The following is a 25,569-nucleotide window of genomic DNA, read 5'->3' on the forward strand; positions in this document are numbered from 1 at the left end:
AGTTTGGAGGCAAACTCCTTCAAACACTCTTAGACTCAGAATGTGGAACTTCACCGATCAGTGGAGAGGCTCAAATCCCAAAACTAATCCTCCCTTTTTTCTTTTTTTCTTTGCTCCTTTCACTCTCTTTGGCTGCTGTTTGTGTCAGAGCTTCTATTCATCTCCATCTCTCCCTCTTTCTTTTGGACTCACTTTTACCATTGCTTTATGTTTCTAAGACTTTTTCTTGCTTGCACTCCATTGCTGTCTCAAAAACTGTCTTGGAGCTTTCTATGGTTTTCACACCCACTTTACTTCTGTCCCTGTCAGCTGAGACCTGGCTCTACCTTGTCTGCTCCTTCTGCCTCTTTATCTTTTCCTCTCTTCATCTCTCACATTTTTTCTCTCCCTTCTTTTGGCCTGTGGGAGAAAGATCAAAATGTGTGCTGGTGGAACAGGGCAAGCAGTTTATTACTGTGTATTACTGTTTATTACTGTTTCATATAGCTCTGCAGGGGGACATGCAGCACTTACTGTTGATGAAATGAGACACATGTACGTAGCCACAAACATAAACTTGTGCACACAAAACACACAAATTAAAACTTGGACAACCCCAATCACACCTTTAATTCTTTATCTTCTTTTTGCATTGTCAGCTTTCTATTTATCATTTACTCCTTGTTTCAGTTTAAGGATGCTTCTGTCTCTGGCAACAAAGCTTCATCTGAATTTTCAGCAGGGCTCGATTCATGTTTTAATCATTGAGTTTGGTGAGGAGCTAGCAAGCAGCATAATGAGCGGCTGAAAACATAACAAGGCAATATCCAACCGCTTCCAATGCAATGGAGGGGAGATAAATTTTCACTGCAACTGAAATTGTATTTGCACTGGAAGCTGCTCTTGATGCAGAATAATTAAAGCACTAGTGACCATGTCAGGAACAAATTAAAGAGATGGGAGAGAAAGAGTGGATGGGAGAGGAGGGAGAAATGAGAAAGAAGAGGGGAGGGTGAAATGGAATGAGTGTCTCCCAGTTTCTCTCCAGTAAGTGGTGCAGGTACAATAACAATGCTGTAATGAATCAAGGATGGAAACTCATCGTAATCTTACTCAGCTTACACTTTTTTATCTTCCCTATGATTGATTGATCGCTATGATATGATATTATATGATCACTATTTATTGCTTTATTAGATCACTCCTACAGTTACATCACTGTGATACTGTAGTGTTTCTATTCAGGTATTTTCATGGTCATGTGGAAATGTGGAAAAGACTGCAGACAAAGGATGCAAATAAACATACAGATACTAACCTGTGAGGTCATAAGTAGGCCAGGAGCCCAGCTCACAGGCTCGGCAGGTGTACTCGTCAAACACAAATTCATTTTCTTTGCAGGGAGTGCACGTCCAACAGCAGCTCACCTCACCTTTACGGATCACCTGAAAGAGATAGAATGCAGAGTGTCTGTGAATTTTCCTTTGTGTAAAAGCTTGCAGAGAGGTGGCATGTATACTCACACGCAAAAGAAACGCAAGTTTCTTTTACCCGATGAAAAATTAAATTTGGTTTCCCAAAAGAAAAATGCATTTGGTACTTTGTGGTGCATGGTGTGTTCTTAACATTTTCTGTTGCGTTTTGTAAGGTTGGTGTGAAAACCGAAAACGAATCGTTGCAATACACCAATGCATTGATGATGTGGACATGATTCACACTTTGCACGTGCAATTGAATATGCACGATTTATCGACACCTTCAGTGGGTATAAATTTCATTCAAGATCATAGGCATTTCACTTGATGTTTAACTATGCCACGCTTAAACCAAACTGAGAGGAACCAAGCCATCGGACGTCTGCAAGCTGGAGAGTCTGTCCGAGACATTGCCCGTCACTTTAATGTCAACATCACCACCATTTACCGTCTCCAGCGTTGATACAACACCACACAGAGCACCGATGACCTTCCCCGAAGCGGACAGACTCTCCAGCTTGCAGACACAACAGAAAATGTTAAGAACACACCATGCACCACAAAGTACCAAATGCATTTTTGTTTTGGGAAACCAAATTTAATTTTTCATCGGGTAAAAGAAACTTGCATTTCTTTTGCGTGTGAGTATATATAATTTGTCTACATACATGCCACCTCACATAAACCAGCCAGTGTATTTATCTGAAGCTTTACTTTTAATCAAGCCAAGTCAAGCAGAGAAGCTCTGACGGTGGGGGGCAAACTGCTCCACAGTCTGGGGGCAGCAATATAAAAAAGCTTGATATCCTTTGGATTCTGATGTGCGACGAGGAAGCGAGAAACAAAACCAATCAGGGGATCTGAGGGTTCTGGATATAGAACACAGGCTGAGGAGAGCTGAGATGTAAGCTGGAGCCAAACCACACAGAGCTTTTATAAACAAATTTAATCAGCTTACAATGAAAATAAAAATTACCCAAGATCCCTTTATGCACAGCATTTAATTTATGTAAGCTCTAAGATGTGTTGTAACTAATTACATGTATGAAAATTCATGAAAATGCAGTCATGTATAATGAATACTCCTTAAGACTGCTTTGAATTTTGTCTGTGGTTGGCTGCTGGATTGAAAATACTGCATACAATAATCTTTATAAAAATGACTTCCTGCAAAGTGTGAACACAAGATATGTTTTAGATATTTTACATATACCTGTTAAAATACCTACTTTATCCACAAATTCCATCGCTTACCTTTATCTGTCCTTTGTCACAGGGTTCACTGCAGACTGACTTGATAATGGATTCTTTGTTGGGCCAGATTTCATCGTCATCTATCTTCAAACCCCTGTTGTCCCAACTTCCAACGTTAATGTAATCGTAATAATCCTTCCCCATCTTTTTGAAGTTCATTATTTCATACCTGTACATAAAAGGCACACATACAGTACACAGCAATGCCTCTACAACCCAATCAAAAAGCCATCTATGACAACTCTGCTCAGGTGCAGGGCCTACCTGCCAGGTGAGTCTCCATTTTCATCAAATAAGATTCCCTCTCCTGACACACCGGTAAAGTTGGTTTTCATCAAAAAGTCAAGCAGTCTAGCACCATCTATAGGTCGCATGGCATCACACAGGCCCTTCAAATACATGAACAGTTAAGTCACATTCAACAGAAATGTTTTGGCTAACATACTAAAGTTTTTATGATATGAGAAAATTATCATGAAAATAACTGTTTGCATATAAATGTTACCTAATGTAACCCTAACCCAGGTCAGCCGAAGCTTGATTAAGTATAGTCACAACATGTTTGCTGCTGCACTGTGGAGCTGACAAAACATTTTATTTCTTTAGCACAACTGTCCCTTTTAGAACACTTAATGTAACTTTTTTTTCACAAGCAATCCAGAAGTTTAGTCATAATGGAGTGCTAGTGCCGGAAATATTTTCATTTATGTGTCTGCAAAAATTAAGTTTTGAGTCATTCCCACAAAGATAAAACGAAAGTCAACAAAATGATTCTATTTTGTGCAATTCCATATAAATGTGTAAGTTGAATTATAATTATCAAGTATTGTTTATTAGTTTATACAATCATCAAGGTTTCTGTCTTACACTTTCCAGGTAAATGTGCAGTGGGATCCAAAGTGTGACACCACATCAGAAATCTATCAGAATTTTGTTGAATCCAAAAAAATAATTATATATTTTTTGTAAATATTAAAAAACACCAGAAGTCACAAAAAGTACAATTAAGAGGAAATATTTAAGATACTGCCCTATTCCTAGTTCAACTATCATATTTCTGTGACACTGGCCAAGTTAGCAGCTTCATACAAAAGATCTCCTTGAGCTGTTTCCTTTTCACTGAAGTACATGATCTTACAAGTTAGCTTTGTGATAGTTGTGAAACTGGCATCGGAACTAAAGGAAGCTGTCAGAAGTCAATGCAAAGAGAGGATTTCTCTGTGGCCTGTCATGTCTAAACCACAGGATTCTAAGGCGGATGCCTTATTTGGAGTCCTTGTAAAAATGGAAATGGATCAGTTGTACAGTTAGACACACAAAAGTGACCACGGTACCAGAAAACGAATGCATCAAGTGTTGTTCACCAAGAGATAGAAAAGTAATTTCAACAGAAACATATAATTTGTTCAATAAAGCCTGATTCAACAAAATCCCCGTCAAAAGAAGGCTGTATGATATTGCCTCAGAGACGTGTAACAATTTCAATGTAGATGGTGGAATAAAGTCCTAGTTACTGATGAATCCCAGTTTGAGATTAATGGGAGTAATGGAAAGGTGAACGCAAGGAGACAAACAGGATCAAAATACTGCAGCATCAAATCCACAGTGAAAACATTCAAGTCTGAGGGTGTTTTGTTACACTGATTTGACTACCTGCGAATCAACAAATCAACTTCACCCTGATCAAAGAGAAGTTGCACTTCTTTTGTCACAGACTACTGCCCTCTGGTTTGCATCTTATGGAGAAGGATTCATAGTACAGCAGCAGGATAACGGCCCCTAATACATTTCAAAGCTTTAAAGAATTACTTGAAAAGTAAAGCAGAGTTTTCAGGTTTTGCACAAACCTGTGGAGTCCATGTCAGCTCGAGGGCTGCTGTCATTAAACCATAAGGGAGGCAGACCATATTCTGAAATTCATGTCAGCGTTTTTCAGAGAGTCAATGTCTCACTCGAGTTGTTTAATTAAAATTTATAAAATCCTGTATTAAATTCAAAACAAATGCAAACCAGGGGCAGTGTTGCCAACTTAGCGACTTTCTCGCTAAATCTAGCGACTTTTCAAAGCTCCTAGCGACTTTTTTTGTCAAAAGCGACTAGCGATAAATCTAGCGACTTTTTCTGCCGTTTTGGAGACTCTGACAGGAAAACTGGGATCATTCTGCAGTTACTGTCCTCAACAAGCAGCAGGTGCTGCTGTGAGCTCCAGGCTGTCAGTCCAGTAACCCCACAGCAGTCCCGGTGTCTGATTAGAGGAGACCCACATCACTCCACGGCCAGACGACAGAGGAATCGCCATGCGCAAAGTCACTACAGATCCCATCCAGACTTACGGAACGGAATATAAATGAAAATGTTTCCTCTCTGTCATACTGAAATAAACCACAGCATTTAGCCTCTAGTTCAAAAACATATTTTGGGTGTTTTATATTCACTTTTTGGTCTCTTTCACAACGTTATTCCTCTCTCCTACAACGTTGATTACAATTACATGCAAACTGAGAAATATGCAAATTAGGAGATGACATCATTTAGCGACTTCTAGCGACTTTTAGGACAGCCAACAGCGACTTTCCTTACTGAGGAGTTGGCAACACTGACCAGGGGTTTCTTTGCAGGGAGTCTCAGACTTCTGGACCCCACTGTATGTAATGTCGCAATATGTCAAAAATGTACCATATATCTCCTGTAATACTACAGCCAGGCTGGTGCACTCTTTATCTCCCAGCATTTCCACTTTCTATCCCTTCATCTCCATGGACTGTTACTTTGGTTTGTCTTAGTGTGCAATTCCATGTATCCAGAGCAGCACCTACCTGATAGCCTGGGCAGAGAGACCGTTGCATGTTATGCAGGCCATATGCCATTGAGTAGATGGCATTAATGACAAAACCCATCTTGGTGTCCTGTGCATACTGCTGCCGAAGGGACTCTCGCTCTGCAGAGGTGGGGGGTGGGGGTTATTGGGTTGGTGAGGACAAAAATGTACCAGAGCAACTCTTAATTTCCCTTCTAGTTATATGAAAAACTGTGTTCTTTTTTGCATCAACATCAAAGGCCACTCTCTTTTCTCTTCCTCATCAGTTACTTCCCACCTCCACATCTCATTTTTTTCCTGTCTCTTTCTATGTCCTGTTCATTTGTATTTCACGTCGTATTTCATTAGAATACATGAGACATAACTCCCTTTGATGCAGTGCTCACACACTGCTTTGCCTATGAATGGAGGGAATGAAACAGAGAGAGATAGATGGGAGAGATGAATACAAAGATGAAAATAAAGGGAGGGCTCACTCACAGCCGCAACAGATATCTCCAAATTAACTGGAAAAACTAATTGTGTATCCATATGGTCAGTGTGTACGTGTGGATGTGTGTTCAGCCAGTGTGTTTGTGTGTTATTTGCATTAGTCGTGGCCGTTATGAAAGCCCATCAATAAAAATGCAGACAGGTACTGTAGCTTGCTGTGATGACCCAAAACAATTCCCTTTCTCTTTTACTGTACCCAAATATAGGAAAGAACAGAACAACTGTAAATTTTACAACATACCCCAAAAATTGTCACAAGACTTAGCAATCAAAAAAGAAAACTATGTTCCTGTGCAGTAACTACAAAGTATTTCATTTTGCCGTTATCTAAATTTCTGTCTGCACTTACTGCTGCAGGTCCGGTTGTACTTGCTACTCTCCTGTGGGTGGCCTTTCAGTCGACAGTGAAAACGATGCTGCCAAAATTCTGGAAACCAAGGGTTCCTGTGGTTGTTTTCAGGACGAAGCTTAAGGTAGTATTCATCAAACCATTTCACGTCAGCAGATTGGAGTTTGATGGTGATGCCACCGGCCGCTTCCTTAACGTAGCCATCTGTCACATCGTACCTGTCCGCCCATCCATCACTGCAAAGAAGACACAAGAAGAAACTCGTAGCGAACTCCAACACCCCAATCAATTTATTCAATCAGTTTATCAATGGTGATGAATATACTTGCTGCACATCAAAACAACATTTCTTGTATGCTGTTGGAGGAGTTATTTGGTGTCAAAATGTTGAGCAGATTACACTGAACAGGTTTTGTAAACAGCAGACATCAATAATACAGGAGAAGTACAACATCTAATACAAACAGGTTCAAATAGCATAGTGTTTATGATAGTCAAGCACAACATGCCAGTCATTTGCACTATTGCATGAACTGCATGTCAAATATGTGGAAGTCCCTCCACACCTGATGTGAGCGAGTCAAAAGGCAGGTCACCAAAAAAACAAAAAACAAATAAACAATCAAAACGGAGGAGGAACAAGAACATACAGGGAAGTTACAGTGCTGCAGGTACTGGAGGTACTGTTTTGTTATTTTGAAGAGGAGATAGTATTCTGTCTCCTTTTGGGTCAAAATCTACATGAACTGAAACCAACTCCAAGCTGTGTGACGCCAGTCAGAGATGTTATAAGGTAGTGACTCATCACTGAATAGAAATACATGACAGAATTTCAAAGAAGGAAAGAAAGTCACCAATCATCTGCTAAATTGGAAATTATCCAGCCAATCGTGTTGCTGCACTGACGCAAGCAGTGATGTAAAACTGAGTACATACATAATAGAAGTATTACTGCAGAGGAAAAAAACTCTTAAACCTCATAATTTTCAACTAGTTATTCTATGCATGGATTTTTATGCTGTGGTGAAGATCCAAATTGCAAGTCTAACTTCCTCCCCATTCATATAAATAAGGAGTTGGTCTTGTTAGTCCAGAGGCGTTACCAAGATGGCTGCTGACTGGTGAGAGTTGTTCTAGATCAGGGGTCGGCAACCCGCGGCTCCGGAGCCGCATGAGGCTCTTTCGTCCCTCTGTTGCGGCTCCCTGTAGCTTTGGAAAATTAATAATCAGCAGGCTACTTCATTAAAATATCTTTTATTTTAGATTGTTAGTTTTAAAAATTCTAAATTTGAAGATTATTGTGATCTTGTAACATAAAAAAAGTCTTAATTTCTGTCTGTCAAAATGTGCGTCCCAGCCGTCACTCGCCGGCCTGCGCGTTGTTATGAGAGTGTGTGACTCCGTTATGAGAGAGGGAGAGAGAGAGCAGCGTGTGTGTGTGTGTGTGTGTGTGTGTGTGTGTGTGTGTGTGTGTGAGTGTGAGAGAGAGAGAGAGGGGGAGAGCGAGATGGCCGAGCGACCCTGAATGCAGCGCGAGTGAGGAAGACGACAGTCGGTTCGGGTAGGAAGAGAGAAGAGGTGTGTAGCTGCTGGGTTAGCGACCGTATGGTTCAGCCGCTGTTAATTTATAATAAAGGCTGCAGTATTCTTCAATAAGGCTGGGCTTCTGTGTCTTTGCCTTCTACGACTGCTGAGAAAGTGAAGGGGGTAACCCCGAAGTAACAACAGTAACTTCGGCCCTGGAGAACTGCCCCCCCCCCCCCCCCCCCCCTGGCTTCCTGACCACAGTCAGGAGCTGAGCAGGAAAGGCTAACAGTGTATTCATTTGGAGTCCTGTTGATCTTCGGATCCCAGTGTTTGCTCTACATTCATTCAGCAGCGGTGGGCCACCATTCCTAAATCCTAGCCGTCGCTCCTTCAAATTTCTTTCTTTTTTATTGTCGCAAATACAGCAGAGTCCTGCACAAGTATATTTCATTTATATTTATCTGTCTTCTACATTTACAGATTACTGCAAACTCAAAGTTCATTTATAGTGATTATATTCAATATTTTAAAGCTTTTTGTAAACTCAAGCACCTTTAGCATCTTGAAAAGTGGTCTATTATGGGATGGATACGCCGGCTTGAAGTGCTGCGGAGATCAGAAAACTATTTGTTGCACAATTTCCAAATAACGTTTTAATCCAAGCTGCCATCAGGAAGATTTTTAAAAGAAACTTTCTGCTCAACACACTCAGAGTGTTCTCGTCTTCAATCACTGCTCACCAAACTTTGTTGTGCGCTGACAGTGCATCCTGTGAATCTTCTTCACAGCTGGAAAACAGACTTTAGGTTCATTAGCGCCACCTACCTGGCTGGAGTGTTCATCAGTGTTATCAGTGTGCCAGAAATTTGGGAACTGAGAAAGGTGCGGTTAAATACATAATTTTTAATGCATTATTTTTTTTATTAATTAATTAGTCAAAATTAACAAGGGCATAGAGGTAAAAAAAGTGATATATGCAGTGCTGTCTTCATTTTAAATGCCAAAAGGTTTTTGCGGCTCTCGGTGTTTTCTTTTCTATGGGAAACGGGTCGAAATGGCTCTTTGAATGTTAAAGGTTGCCGACCCCTGTTCTAGAGGGACATTGCACCAATCTTTGGACCAGAGAAGGCTGGGTCAGCACGGCCCACCCTCACTTTATACAGGCATCCCTGCAGGAGCTACGATTCAGGAGAGACCTGCATCCTTTCTCTGTTTTTTATAAGCAGTCAACAACACGTTGCAGACAACTGAGATAGCTTGTTAGATATAATCACAAAGCTTGTTGTTAATCAACTCAGACACAAAATACTTTCTCCAGAACTCACAGAATTTGGATTGCAGGAATTAAGTTAAGCACGTTTTTAGGCCTTTGGACAATTCCTCAGTTTAGCCTGAGACAGTCAATTTTGGCTCTATCTAGTTTTGTCTTGAAAACTATTCCTTTCCTCCTTTATAATAAGGAGATCTACAAAGTCTTTGTCTCCACTCATTCCTCTAACGCTTGCTGCAGCTCAAACTCACCAGCTCTCTCTACAACTCTGCGCTGTAAAACTTCTCTACTCGCTGGAGTAACGCAGGAGCAATTCAGCCACTCATGTTGGAACTGGAAACAAATTTTTAAGAATAATAATGACAACGAAAGCCTCACTCCACAAACTGACAGGCAAGGTTCCTTAGGTTTGTTATATATAAAACCCTGGCTGTATGAATCCCTGTATTGGAGGCAGTTGTTGGTTCACTCCAGTTAGAAGGTGGTAATGCTGAGCCACAGCAGTGACACCTTATTTTGCTCACAAAATATCATCTAGTATATTAAAAAAACACACACCATATGGACATGTTAGCAAGGATACGTGTTACAGTGGAATCCACTTGGAAATAAGCAAGCAGATAATGCCAGCAACCCAGAGAATGGCCATAGCAATAAAAAAGACTTTAACATAAGTAAGTCATGTGGGTCTATGGACCATTTATAGGACCAGTTAACATAATCAACTTGATTAGCTGACCAAGTGAGAAACACATAAAGCAGAATATGCAGAGTTGCAAAGAAAAGTGGGTCATCCATTACCCACTTATGCTATCTTCATTAAGATGGAATTACAATACACAGTTATGTGTATGCCATTATGTTTGGGTTGCAAAGTGAAGCCCAAGGGCATCAACCTGTTACTGTAACAAATACGGCCAATTTCACACACCCATCTGTGCCATACATCCACCCGCACCCAAGGTAGGTGCTTGGTGAGTTATCCAGTTTCCTTGCAGGAATGGACAAAGAAAGAGAATGAGGAACAGAAGGATGGGAAGGCAAGCGAGAAACAGGAAAACAGAAATGGCAAATCGGGGAGGCATTCTGCCATATTCTGTAGGGAGGCAGTAACAGAATGATTATCAGACACACAAAGGACATGTGGGAGGGAGGTCTTACATCATTATGGGCCATGTTCAAAATTCATCATACTGTTGAGAAATAGGCCCAACCACTATGCACAGACGCACACACACACACACACACACACACACACACACACACACACACACACACACACACACACACACACGCACACACACACACACACGCACACACACACACACACACACACACACACACACACACACACACACACACACACAATGAAACACGGCAGTGGGAATAGTCAAGCATACGCCAGCCGGGTGCTGAGATGATCTAGGTCAAATGGAGTATTTTGGCTGCAGCTCAGCAGCCATGCCCCATCAGACACCAGCAAGATGAATATAACTACCTCACAATGCACACACATGAAGTGTGTGGAGATATATCGCTGCAGTTTGAGATTTGGGTCTACTGCTCCTCAAGGAAGAACAGATGGCAAAGTGAGTGTGTGTGAGAAAGACAGATAAAGAGAGAGAAGTGGATGTGAATGACAAATCTTCTCTTGTCCTTTCACAACTACTGCCAACATGGCCGCAAGCAACACAATGGTCCTCAGCTCTTCCACTGGAAATAAGACTCTTTCTGTCCTCTTTCTTTTCTTTCAGCCTGTCTATCCATCTTTCTTTCTTGCTTCTTTTCTGTCTTTCTTTCTGAGGTCTGCCTTTCTTTCTTTCCCCCTCTCTCTGAGCCTCCAGAGAATAAAACTCATTTTCTCCTGCAGCAATCCATGCAGCTTCAGTGTGATTGGAGAACCAGCGTATTCATGTTATGGTTTGCCTGTGTGTGTACATGTGTGTAAACTGCGTTTTCAGTCTGCCACCAATCTTCAACTGTCCCTCTTTTTTCCTTTCTTAATGTCATTGTTGCTGTCACCCTCTGCCTCTGAGCTGTGGTCATAAATCACAACGGAAGCATTTCCAGATTGCTACCCATTACCTGTTACCATCCACATGAATGTGCATAAGGATGTAATGCGTGTAAATGAATGGTGTCATATTTGCTCGGTGGGGAAAGGGTCGAAGATTGATGGGGAGGCACATGTTGGTTCTGTAGTTAGAGCTTGTATGGCTCGTTTTTACGGATACGCCAAGAAATGCTACTTTAGCAGACACAGACGGATTTCTCTGGCAAAGCGAGAGTCAAGGTGGAAATATGTTTTCAGTGTTGTTTGCTTGTCTGTCAGAAACAAAAATCATATGAAATATGTTTTAGAAAAGCTAGATGTTACTTAAGGAAATTAATCCAATTCCAAACAAGGGCTGAAGAAACGAGCCATCATTTCAGTCATTTGTCAGCATTTGTAAATTAAATGGAGAGAAAGCTGAAAGATGTGGCTGCAAAGATTTTCATCACTATTTCAAAAAAAGCACTGAATTTACTGACCCTAACCCTGAACTAACCGATTGGATGATTCTTAGCATAAATTGTTCTACATTGTAATTTATATTGATTTAAAAGCATATATCTGTTAAATGAGTCTTGCAGACAAAAAGTAAAAGTCTGTGGAGCTTGAGATAGATTTGACCGCTGACTGCTGTAACTTTAACTGTTTTTGTCTCTGGTGTCATGAAGAGGACGTTGGATCGATCTTAGCTCCCCTGAGGCTAAAGAATAATAGGATTTTGGATATTTATGTGAGAATTTTCTCAGAGTCTGTGTTTAGCACAGCGATATACTGGCAGTGGGTGGAAAAGTGAGAAAGAAAGACTCAGAAAATTAGGAAAAGAAAATAGAGACAAAAATCAATGAGATTGAAAAGCAGAGGCAGCAAAAACAGACAGAAGTAAACAATCAATTATCATTAATCAGCACTCTCTCATCCCTCTCTCACCAATGAGTTTCTTAAGCCCTTCCGCTGTTTTTCTGTCCTCCTCCTCCTTTCCGTCCTCCAACTTTGTCACATTGCACTGCCTCCATCTGTAGTTAAATCCTCCTCTCTTAACAGTATTTCTAATTTGTCTTCTCATGGACACAACACATACTTTTGTTACATAATATTTCTTCAACACACACACACACATGCAGCGGAGTTATGTGACGATTGGCGTACGAGAATCCTTCTGTCGGTGTGAAACACTACTTATAAACGGACCAACGGATAAGGATGACATTTTCAGGGAAGGTCAGAAATGACACGAGGACCACTTCACTAGATTTTGACAGTGATGTGGCTTATGGTCTGGATCCACAGATCTGTTAAGGATTTGCCATAGCAGCCAGCAAGATGTCACTGTAACTATGAGAGCAAGTGAACACTGCGTCTGCTGCCTGCTGACGATCATGTGATTCCAATCCTACTACGAATCCACCAGCATACATTACGTCACATGTCAAATGATACAAGGTACAACTGATTAAAATGTGGGGTGTTTCTGTGTCCCATCAATTCCTACCGTGAGATATTTAGGCTATGCGATGTGGCAAACCCCAGCCAGACTGATGTTTCACAAAGCCTTTATTAACATTCAGCCGTCAGCCTTATTTTGAACACAATTTCACCTTTCTGTCCTTCACGCCTTTCTTCAGGAAACACCATAAGAGCTTGTTCCCATTCCAGCAAGGTGCTTATAGGTTTAGACACATCCTTTGTGTTAGACAGCAACAGCGTGGAACCGTTTTCTTTCATCTTTACGTGAATTTTTGGACTTTTCGCCAGAGTCCTCCTCTTGCCAAGAAACCGTTTCTTAGAAAAACACTTCCTGTGTCATTGAAATGGTGCCAAAACAAAAGCCCGTGACATATAAAAATGACTTCAAAATAAAAGCATTGAGGAAACGGTTATTTTAACACTAGCAAAACAAAGGCTTGCAAAAACTGATGAACTGATCAACAGACCTTTATAAGAGTAATTTACACAAGATTCGGTATCTGAACATAATGTACTCAGTGTAAGGTCATTTTTTATTATAGATTTCATCCGCCGGATATGAACAAAGACTGAGCAGTCCTGGCAGAGTACTGTGCTCTCTGAGTGCTTTTCTTGTTTCTTTTTTCATTTCCACCGTTTCATTTTTCTCATTTTCTGTCTCTCACTCACCATTTTCTTTATTTGGCTTGCCACCTGTTTAGCAAGTTTCCCAGCAGGACACACCTGACCCTCCTCAGAGCCCAAAATGACACACAACACCACCAACATACACAAAACACACTCACTCACAACTACTCTTATTATTCACCTTCTGAAAGCAAACACATTTCTAGAAACTTCCAATAGGAAAACTCTGCTTTAAAGTTTTTGAACCCAGTCTGTGACCTCTGCCATGTTGATCCTCACTGAACTGCTTCACTTCCAGCATACTGTACTGTCATCATATAACAGAGAAAGAGAAGAAACATCTGCAACATTTGATCAAAATTCTATAAAATGACTTCTGAAAATAATATGTTCATTACAGCAAATGGTATTTACTCTTGTCTCTGTCTTGTACAGAGTACTTGTACATTGTGCTAATTTCCCAATTAGCACAATGGCTCCCACACATGAAAATAGATTTTTTTTTCTCCACAAATGACACATTCTTATCTGAATCCCACACATTTATTTCTAATTGTCACATTTTGGTGCTTGTTTACATGCATATTCAGTAACTGGTCTGTGGTTTTCCAAGATTTGCTTCTGAGCACTATTGTGCTTCTTTGATCATATTCAAACAACATATCATTCAGTGACCTCTGCATTTAGAGCACTTCTTTGGTGAATCCTCATTACTGAATGTGTATCTACAGTAAAAATCTGCAAAATGCAAAGAGACCTTGCATGTCAGATGTGTCATGTGCAGTGTTGCAGCACTATTTTTCCATCATACAGCATAGTTTGTCTTTACCTGCGACTGCTTGGTATCTTGGTGTCTCGCCTGACATCAAAGTAAGCGGTGGACAAAACAGTAGGGTTTGAATGTCACTGTCTTCCAAACAGAAAACTGCAATATTGTTGTCATGGTGAAACAAATGGCAAAAAATTGGATTTTATTTAGTTAACAAACTTTTGTTAACTGTCACTGGCTAATTTATTTGTATTATTTTCAACTTTCTAGATCAAAACTGAAGATTCCCTCTTCTGTTTACAACGCTGCAGATATAGCTACAAGTCTGCAACTCAGGAACAAGGATATTAGTATCCTCTTAGGAGACTGGACTCTCTTCTCAACTACAAAGTGATTGGCGATGATTGACATTAGCTTCTAAAACACCCACTGAAAATGTATGGTAATTGATTCCTCCCAGTGCCATCAGATTTTGAAGTGTACAACAGGAAAGCTACAAGCCTCCAAGCACAAAAACACTCAAGGTGCACTGGCAAGTCTGTGAATACCATACGTTTGCACAGCACTCATCGACTGAAAAGACTACAGCCTATAGGGTGTTGTGTGCTGTATGGATGTTGAACCAAACACATAGAAAAATACACAAAGCTTACAGATCAACACCTACGATATGTAACTGTGTCTGCAATGTTGCCACAAGAGGAGGGCTTTGGAGGAAGCCCTTGGTGTATATGTATATATGTACTGTATAAGAGCAGCATAAACTGATTATGTATGTGCCAATGTGTGTCTGTACAGGGGGAATAGGTGTGTGTGTGTGTGTCATCATATATGACGCTGATCAATTGCTCACTCTATTCCTGATCTTAGTAACTGTTTTAAATGACATTCTGCCTCCCTCTCTCTCCGTCTCTCCCCACATGTCGAGGAGGACAAGGCCGTTGCCATGGTTTCCAGCCCACGCTCAACCTGCTGTCTGTACTTTGTGTCTCATTAGAAGCACACTGGATTTTAAGAGTATGTACACACACCCACACACACACAGCCTCTCCCTCTCTCTGTCACACATAACTACACACTGTTCTGATCACTATTCAATTAACATCAGGCACCCTGTCTCTACCAATATTGGAAATGCTATTTGCATAGTAGTACAGTATGCCAGTGTGATAGGCCAATGCACCACCTTAAGCAGAACTTTTACAAACCAATTCTACGTACTGAGGCCTGGGGCAATTGCCTTTCCATTCTGGTTGTTCAGAATATAAATAGAAACTGGAACTCATTTGCAAATGATTATTAATTTTCAGTTGGCTCTTTCTTGGTTATGAAATTCATCTCAGGCCAGAAGTTTCTGACTCTTTGAATTCCGGCGAAGGCTTGACAGGTGGATCTGGTTTCAGTGTAATGGTCACAGCTGTGCAGTCTGTGTTTTTGCCTTGTGTTTTTCTCATCGTTCATGTTTCTCTTATGTCTCCTTTGCTTCTCTGCCTGTACTGCCTCTGTTTGTGAGTCAGTCTGTGCTGTGGACGTGGCACTCCTTTCATTCTCCCAACTCCCTGATTGCTGATCAGTCTGCACACCTTCTCTTATCAACTCAGCAGCATATCCATCCCAGCTCTTAATCCACTCATCAACAGATTGTTGTTTCTGCCAGTGTGCTAGGTCATGTTCCTAGGTCACTTAGACTAGCGCATTCTAAGCTTATCTCATGTTGTTTTTGATCTTTGGACTAATCCCTGACTCCTTGTGCCACAGGATTATTACAACATGCCTGCCTGCTCCCCTGCTCATCTCCCTGCCTGTTGATCAGTCGTCCAGCCACGCTCTACCCCCTGCTTTTATCTCGACTCTGGCCTGCTTCACCAACTCCTTTCAGCCCTCTGCCTTCGTACACCATAATCCTCACTTCCACCTATGTTCACTCCTTGACCTCCAACAATAAACTACTTCTTATTCCTTGCAACGCTGTGACTGTGTCTTGCGTTCAGGGTTCCCACATTGATTCTAATACACACTGATTATAAACACACTGTCGGACTTCTTCTCTGGACTTTCCGATGTAAGTCGAGCCTTGTGGATTTTCGTGGTTGCGGGTGATGAAAAGCAGTGATTCTGTCTGTGAAACTGCATTGGACACACTTGCACAGCTGTGGTTGACGTCACGAATCCAATGGTAGTACAAATTACAGACGCATATCACACCATCTCTTCTCTTACGTACTGTGGCACTAAGCTTGTTAAACCTCCCCAACATTGAGGACACAAAACTTCACTATTCACTGGTGTCTCAGCATGTTCCCTTGTCTGAAAAAAAAACATTTACGCTTGAAACATCACAATGAGGTTTTTAATTTGCTACAAGTTCTTGGGAGCATTAATAGTGTACAGACGATCTTTCCAGATGACGACAAATACATTTTTGGCCAGTACCGAGAGCTCATCACATGGATTTGCATGCTTTTTGCATTTTTTTTGTGACTATTAAAACATGAACTCTTCATTGTGCATCATGCCATGCACAATATACCCCTACAGTTAACAAAGCTACCCATGTTGAACATGTGATCTAAATTAAAGTGATGTCGTTCTAGTGATCTGGAAATCAAACCGTTTTTGACAATCCGCAGCTTAAAACAAAGGTTAATTTGTGTTATTTTTCCCCTTCGACCTCTATCGTGCTGTGTTTGATCATGATACAATGGCACATCCTTTTGTTGAACAAGCCCTTGCTCATGTTTAACAACAGAGTGCAATTTTAATTTTCATCAGTCTTAAGCTAAGGTATAAATCTGGATTGTTTCGTAATCATTGCACTAAATTTGGTTTAGCTCGAGAAAATAAGGTCACAGATTTTGTATTGGCAAAATATTTGATTTTGATCTGAAACTGTGCTGCCAATAGGTCACTCAGACAATTAATGTCTGAGTTCAATGATAACATCGCACCCGACCCCAACCCACCCACTCTCCAGCTTCCATGGCAACCTGGCAGAGATTCTAGATGAGCATCTGCTGCATACAACCGTAATGACTGCATGCACTACACACACACACACACACACACACACACACACACACACACACACACACACACACACACACACACACACACACACACACACACACACACACACCAGCAGTACAGCTACAAAGTCTGACAGCATTAATTAGCTGGACAGTCAACACAAGCAGGGAAAGTGATCAGAGAACACACAATGATCCATTGCTACAATTGGGCAGAGCGAGAAAAAAAACTCAAATCAAAAATGTAGTAATGAAAGAATGTAAGCTGCTCACGTTTTCGAACATCCAAAACTTGAGTGTTGACAGTCCAATAAAAGTACATTTTTAACTGTCAAATACTGAAACAAAGAAAAGAAACATTAAGGAAAAATTGATGTTGTCCAAAGCATCAGCTGAATTTGGATGCTCTGTGTACAGTGTTTATTAGTCTATAGTCTATTCAGACCCCCTTAAGTTTTTCTCACTCTGTTATATTTTAGCCATTTGCTAAAATCATTTACGTTCATTTTTTTCCCTCAATGAACACACAGCACCTCATATTCACAGAAAAACATTGAATTATAGACATTTTTGCAAATTTATTAAAATAAAAAAACTGAAATATCACATGGCCATAAATATTCAGACCTTTTGCTGTGACACTCTTGTATTTAACTCAGGTGCTGTCCATTTCGTCTGATCGTCCTTGAGATGGTTCTACACCTTCACTGGAGTCCAGCTGTGTTTAATTATATTGATTGGACTTTATTAGGAAAGGCACACACCTGTCTATATAAGACCTTACAGCTCACAGTGCATGTCAGAGCAAATGAGAATCATGAGGTGGAAGGAACTGCCCAAGGAGCTCAGAGACAGAACTGTGGCAAGGCACAGATCTGGACAAGGTTACAAAAGAATTTCTGCAGCACGTAAGGTTCTGAAGAGCTCCATAATCCTTAAATGGAAGACGTTTGGGATGACCAGAATTTTTCCTAGCACACAGCTAAAATAACAAAGGAGTGGCTTCACAACAACTCTGTGACCGTTCTTGACTGGCCCAGCCAGAGCCCTGACCTAAACCCAATTGAGCATCTCTGGAGAGACCTCAGAATGTCTGTCCACCAACGTTCACCATCCAACCTGACAGAACTGGAGAGGATCTGCAAGGAAGAATGGCAGAGGATCCCCAAATCCAGGTGTGAAAAACTTCATCATTCCCAAGAAGACTCATGGCTGTATGAGCTGAAAAGGTGCTTCTACCCAATACAGAGCAAAGGGTCTGAATACTTCTGACCATGTGATATTTCAGCTTTTCTTTTTGAAAAAAATCTGCAAAAATGTCTGCAATTTTGTGTTTTTCTGTCAATATGGGGTGCTGTGTGTACATTAATGAGGAAACACACTGAACTTAAATGATTTTAGCAAATGGCTGCAATATAACAAAGTGAATAATTTAAGAGGATCTGAATACTTTCCGTACCCAGTGTAAAATGCTGTTGTTTATAGGCTCACAGTTAAATTATGGTAGCGGGAGGTTCCCAAAACACCAGCAACACTTGTCAATTTGTGTCAGCACACAAAGTAATATGCATCACATAATATTAACCAAATAGGAAAAACACACACTTTGTCTGCAGATGTAGTGTCGGGGGGCAGCTGCCGGTTAGCTGTAATTCAAGTTTGACAGTATGATCTAAGAAAACACAGAAGAGATGTATAATAGAGAATATTCACTGGTGTGAATACTTTAAAGTGCTGTTAAGTTACACTTCTGCCAGTGCAAGTATTACAGCAGTGTGAGTAAATCCTGCACTAATAATACACTGACTGCATGAAAATCATGCCTATATAGACAAGCTGTCTCGTATTACGACTTGGTGAACTCAAAATCTCAAGTGTATTTTGTCAAACAGGATGTGTGTGAACTATATACGCTGTACCAACTGAACAACATTAGTGAAGGGGACAGGCTTCCACCATGTGGTAACACTGTGTTCACCATTAGACAAGTCATATCAGCGACATACAGGAGCACGAAAAGCTTAATAATCCATCACCATGAAGGGTTTTTAGAGAGAGGCTTTAGGAAGAGCATGATGAGCTCTCACTGAAAACTGTAATGTGAATAGAAAGTATGAACCACTCCGGAGCCATGACACCTCATCTATCAACAGCTTCAGAGAAACAGAGGTTAAAGTTCACCATGACAACAGCAAAACTCATCAAGCCAAATGTCAAATCAGGCGTGTGTGTGTACCCATCTGTGTAATTTTGTGAGTGATCGGACCACTTTACACGCCTATCATTCAATACCTCACACACACACAAGCAGCATGCTTACCTTGGCAGCAGCAGGCTCACTGATACCGACCTATCTATCGATGCCACACTTCATTACCCTTTGTTGCTGTTTTTATGACGCTCTCTCACTTCTCATCTTTTTCCTTCTTGTCTTTTCTCCCCATGTGTGGGTTCCCCGCTCGCTTATTTCTTCCCCACTCCTTCCTTCTTGTACCTCTCTCTTGATCTGTTTTATCTCATGCTGATTTCCTCCAAGCTTCTACTTATCCGTCTCACTTACTTTCGTTTTATTTCTCTCTGTTGCTCACATTTTCAAATTTTCCAAAATTCTCATTCATAAAGACATTGCTAAATTGACATCCATGATCCATGAAATTCTGTTACCTAACTGGGTTAATAATAACGGTTAATTTTTTTTTTTTTTTTTTTTATTTTTTGTCTGCAAGTCCGCTCAAAAATGACACCAACCACTCATGGTGCCATTGCTTAAGCTTCATGTGCAATTTTTTTTTTTTTTACAATAGTGCTCAGAAGCAACAAAAAAAAAAAAAAAATAACGGTTAATTAACGGTTAATAATAATATTAATCAAGTACAGAGACACACAAATTATTAATGTTCATAAACACAGAAAGTGGAATATTTCAGCAAAATAATCATTTAATCTTTTAGCTTAAATAAAAACACAACTCATCACAACTGGAATCAAACGATTTCACTTTATAGTCAGATTATTTTAAGTTTACGTTTTGTCTTTCAGTGGTGCAGTGTAATTCTTTGTCTAGACTTTACATTAAGCTCAGTTCCTACTAACATTTTACAAACTAAAGATCAATAACATGCACTAACCTTAGAAGCATCCCTATTTCCTCAACTGTCTACAAAGATGAGTCACACAGACAGAAGTACACAGTCCTTTTCTTTCTCAAATTCACCCACATACACTTTGTTCAGGCTTGTGTGGGCATACAAAGTGTGTTTCAGATTTTGGCAACTTTGCTGATTTGCCCTAGGCTGATATGATATGTGACAGAGGGACATCTGACAGAGACTGAAAAAAAAAGAGTTAAAGGCATAAAAATATTCAAGAGAAGAGCTTATAATTTATCTAGCAGAGCTAGTAAAACATTTACTTCCTGGATTACTGCTGTCTCCCCTTTTAATAATACACATTAACAAGAAGTAATGGTTAGACAACCCGCTTTGCTCATTCTTATTCATTTGGACTGACTCATCGACGCAAACTATAGCTTAGAGAAGGTCATTTGGAAGGGAAGAAAAAGAAGAAGAAATGTTGAAAACTAACAAAAAGCTCTTTCCTAATGGAGAAAAATGACAATCCCAATCTGTTTGAGCAAGATGACAGTTTCATTTTTTAGCATGCTAACTTTAGCGATGTGTATTGACCTTCAGAGCATGCTGAAACTCATTCCATCACTGCTTCTCATCGAGAAAATGTCAGAAGCAATGGGAAGAAATTGCAACACATCACTGGGAGACAACACTGTGGTTTAAGAGTGAAGTCTACAAGGACACAGTGTAATGGTGGAGGGAGGGAGAGCATTGGAAAATATTACATTCAGTTTGTTATCATTAATCCTTCCACCTCACAGTGTCCAGTACTATGAGCTTCTACATTTTGATCAGTGTGTCCCTAGTGGAAATTGCAGCTCATCCCTTCTATCAGTGCCACGGCCACATGCCAACCTCTAATTCACATATACCCAACTTTGAAGCTCGTACTTTCATGGTCACTTTGTAAATAAACAACTTTACTGACAATGAAAACAAAAATTCAAATGAAAGCTCACATTGGCATTTATACACACATGTGCACAAATGGCTGCTAACTGCTAACAACTGATCAAAATGTAATGTTAAAAGCAAGTTCCTTTGAAACATAATATTTTACGCTGTAATTATAATACATGGCATTTCATTTTTGTTAAAGGTGAAAAAGAAGTTGTGCTACAGAGAGCACGAAAATGTAATTTTAAGTGAATCTTGTATTTCCATTTAAATTTTGGCAGACTATACCTACACTGAGTCTGTTTTTTGAATTTTGGTTTGAATTATGTCATAATTTTTGTGCATTTGAATGAGAGCAAAAGTCAACCGTCCATTTGCATTTTTCATTTGAATTACAGCATAATTGCACCCCTCCACTCTTCAAACAGGTGGGCTGAGGGAAAACAAATAGAAGGAGGAAAGCAGCAGATATGCTCAAATAACTCAGTGTAAAGAGGGAAATAAAGAGCGAAAATAACCTGAGATGGAGGGATGCCATAACTAGAGAATGATGCTGAGGGAGAGTATAATGGATGGGTTAATAATAATGGATGAGAGCAGATAACAAATATTATTCCCCTCCAGCTGGGATCTTTGTTTGGACGCAGTCAGGTTTGAAAGCAGCACACACACACATATGGGTAAAAGACTGGCACACACTAGTTTACTAAAAATCTCATCTGCTCCAGAAAGCTATGTGTGCGACTATGAGAGAAAAAAATTGAGTGAGTTCTATGTGACTACTGTGACTCGTGGTTTATGTCTTAATATTTGTGCCATCAGATGGACTTTTTACTTGTTCATGACCAAACAAACCGCATTGTTTATCGGTAAAAAGAAAGAATTAAGAAAAGTACAGAAAGAAAACTACAGTGGAAAAACAATCTGAAGCCAACAAAATGCATAGAGTGGATGATGATGATGGAAATAGCAGGAAGAACAAAGCAGCAAGCAAGAGAAAATGAGACCTATGAGTGTAATATCAGAGGGAGTGAAGAGGTTAAAGACAACAAAAAGAGAAAGGATAAAGTGACACAGATAGGAGACACAGAATGACAGACGGAGAGAAAAAGAGGATTAAAAGGGAGACGGCCGTGTTCTGTAAGGTTGGGCAAGTGTGTAGGCATACAAAGTGTGTTTAGAGAACGAAGTGGAGCAATAATGTTTGAGGTGAAAAACTGAGATGAGCAGTGGAGAAAGACACAGCGAGAAAAAGAGAGAGAAATGGAAGAATGATGTCAGAGGGAAAGACTTAGAGAGAGACAGAGGTTGTATATTCTGCCTATTCCTCCTGGTGTAGCATCATCACTTTTTATTGCTTCACACATAAAAGTGTCATCTCTCATATTCAGCACAGCAGACATTGTAATATCACCTGCTGAGGTAATACACCACCAATGTAACATTACTCTCTCTCTCCCAGTCTTTCTTAGTCCTGCTTTATCTTTATCACCATGGTGGCCTTTTGCTCTGTCTCAGCTTCTCCTGTCCCCTCCATCACTTTTTTTCTCTCTCAGTGCTCCCTTTCTCAGTTTTTACATTCAAAAACCTCTATTCTGAAGCCAAGTCATTTAAAGGCTGTGATTCTGGAGAAAAACTGTTGACATTTAGCTAGCTACCATAGTTAGATAGTTAACGTGCCAAATTAAACATCCCAATCTCCTCTGCTCCTCCTTTCCATGTTGTCCTGTGCCTAAACACAAATGTGCATGAGCAGAAATGTGCAAACACAGAATGGACAGCCAAGGGCATGGGCTTACAGCTTACAGCTAACCCTACAGCTACAGATATTCACTGGCTTTGACAAAAAAGTGTATTGGAATATAATTGCTGACCTTGCCTTTAGCTGACTTTCAAAAGCAATGTCCCAGGCTGGGACCAGAGTGTAAAGTCAGTTTGAAATTAAATAGAGTAATTACTTGGAGAAGCCAATTAAATTTTCCGACCAGTCAAATGATTCCTTAGTTAAAAGATAATGCTAATGCGATACTTCACCTGCCACATGTAAGCTGACAAGAGTTACTGGTTGCTAGGCAAGACACAAGGAATGATTACAGCAACCCATGATGCATAGCAACTCTATAAAAGTGCAATATACAAGATTTTTATTAATATAGCAGAACACAACTGTCAGCAACGTAAAGATTAAGTGAAGTGATGGTGTCCTTATGCTTCCAGGAGCTTCCTCTGTTTTGACAGCCAGTACTGAACATTAGCGCATGTTAGCACATGTGAGTCGTTCTCTTTGAAGCTGTAAGCCCTCCCCGTATTTAGCAGTCAACTAGTGCCCCAAATCAGAAGAATTTAAAAACTAAGAATTTTATTGAGGTTTTATTTTGGGTCTGTTTTTTGAGCCCCCCCCCCCCCCCCCCCAAAAAAAAGAACATAACTGTAACCTGATCAATACTGTACATGTGTTTGCCTGACATACAACTTTTCTGACATGGAACTTTGCATTATACAAAAACAAACTGATTAATCAGTGGGATCTGTTCTGTAACTTCTTAAAACATACATAAGAAAAATACTTGAGAAACACAAATTATCCATTTATTTAGGAAGCTAGTTTGGTTGGTACTGACAGAAACATAATTAGTATTTCATTTTTAAATGTAGATTTAAATTCAATTATCGTATTTTGTGTTCCTTAACTTGCAATTTTAGATTAAGAGAAGAGTTTTCTTTGAGGTGGAGTGCTGTTTGTTCTGTAAACACGCTGGATTGCCTATATTTTGTTTGAAATTAATTGATATGACACTTTCTATCTTATGTGTCATTACCAAGCTGTAATATGTTGATGTATACGTAAAGTGAGAAAAAAATCTATACTGTACTACAACACACACGCCATCGGTATTTGACACATAATCTCTAGTGCCAAGTCACCAGTTTTTATGCACACACACCACAGTGGCACACTCTTCTCCACCCACAGCCATTAGTGGACAATCTTGTATAACCCAATGATGGACCCGTGGCTTAGAAGCAGCAGTCAGAGCTGGTTCCCTCTTTACACCATGACAATAATTACTGGTAAGGTCTGCACGTGCGCACACACAAACCAGTCTGTCTGACAGCCAGGAGATAATGCCCAGTAACAAGACATCCAGCTTATCGCCCACAGAATCGTGTCTGTGTGTGTGTGTGTGTGTGTGTGTGTGTGTGTGTGTGTGTGTGTGTGTGTGTGTGTGTGTGTGTGTGTGTGTGTGTGTGTGTGTGTGTGTGCGTGCATCACAGAAAAAGAGAGACTACCAGACGGATCTGCAGTAAATTAGCTGCATGTTATTTTGGACTTTAATGACTTTCCAAAATCTCATTGAGCTCTCATCTTTTCTACTCTCTTGCTCCTTTCTCTCTTCTGTCACTTAAATTCTAGTTTAGGAGTGCTTTATCATCACAGGAGATAGCCACTGTTGCAAATCTGATACAACTTACAACACAGCATGACAACATCGATATACCTCATACGGTATCATTTTTAACAGTAACAGATCAAATTTAAATACTTATATGTAACTATGTCACTCACTCATGCACACGTAACAGCCTGCATATAAATTTACGAATGCATCCACAAGCAAAACAGATTTCGACAGATGCTTTCACTCTAATAGCAGGTGTTGATATAATCTCCAGATATTTGGTTGGGGGTTAGTCTGCATTTTCTGTCAGTAACTTCTCCTCTTTCTCTTCACAGCACATTTTGCAGTCATATCATTTTGATTTTTGTTGTTATTGTTCACCAACCTTTTGGAATTGATTTCTTGGTTGCATTCACAGCAGTAGAGTGAAACATTCTGCTTGCCCTCTATTATCCTAATTAACTATGATAGCAATGTCTGGTCTCCAGGAAACAATGTTTCGCAGTGGTAGCCAGTCTCTATGGTCAGACTGTGTCCATGGAGTTTGTGTGTGCCCTTAGAATTTCTTAATAAAGTTGTAATAAAAAGTTAAATTAAAACTGTTTTTTTTCTCAATTTCAGTGGATGTGGTGCGAAAGATTGATGTAGCTGCTGTGTGAGAGCGGGCCGCTGGGCTATTCCCTGGCTTTTGTAGTTCCCATAAAAAGCATGATGCTGTATTGATAATAGTGTGAATCTATCTCAGAGTGGCACTCTTTTGTATTTGCAGTAGCAACAGATACATATTTCTACTTTTTATTTTAAGGCAGTGTTTGTCGATTCCAATAATGGTTATGTTTTTGCTATGTTTTCAAACTTTTCCATCTGACTTTACTATTGATTCCCCAGTCTTGCAATAATCATTGAGCAAAGACAGGTCTTACTGCATGCAGTGTGTTGCTGAGGAAGGGAGCATTTAAACCTATTAGGTCCCAGTGAGCCAAGTTAAGAACATTTTGGCGTGAGGAGGTGAAGTGAATATATACATTTTGTGTATG

At 40.1% G+C, this 25,569-nt stretch overlaps 1 protein-coding gene across 8 annotated transcripts in view; it reads right to left on the reverse strand.

The window, feature by feature from the left end:
- Nucleotides 1-25,569, reverse strand: part of grm5b (glutamate receptor, metabotropic 5b) — an 81,627-nt gene that overhangs the window by 19,814 nt on the left and 36,244 nt on the right. For all 8 annotated transcript variants that reach the window (XM_051958373.1, XM_051958367.1, XM_051958369.1 and 5 more), the window contains 5 exons: nucleotides 6,368-6,603; nucleotides 5,525-5,646; nucleotides 2,973-3,097; nucleotides 2,709-2,877; nucleotides 1,298-1,424 (listed from right to left, as the gene is read on the reverse strand). In XM_051958373.1, coding sequence (XP_051814333.1) covers nucleotides 1,298-1,424; nucleotides 2,709-2,877; nucleotides 2,973-3,097; nucleotides 5,525-5,646; nucleotides 6,368-6,603 — 779 coding nt within the window. The remainder of the gene's footprint in view (nucleotides 1-1,297; nucleotides 1,425-2,708; nucleotides 2,878-2,972; nucleotides 3,098-5,524; nucleotides 5,647-6,367; nucleotides 6,604-25,569) is intronic.

The sequence above is a fragment of the Acanthochromis polyacanthus genome, chromosome 13 (assembly GCF_021347895.1).
Source record: "Acanthochromis polyacanthus isolate Apoly-LR-REF ecotype Palm Island chromosome 13, KAUST_Apoly_ChrSc, whole genome shotgun sequence".
Classification (NCBI taxonomy): domain Eukaryota; kingdom Metazoa; phylum Chordata; class Actinopteri; family Pomacentridae; genus Acanthochromis; species Acanthochromis polyacanthus.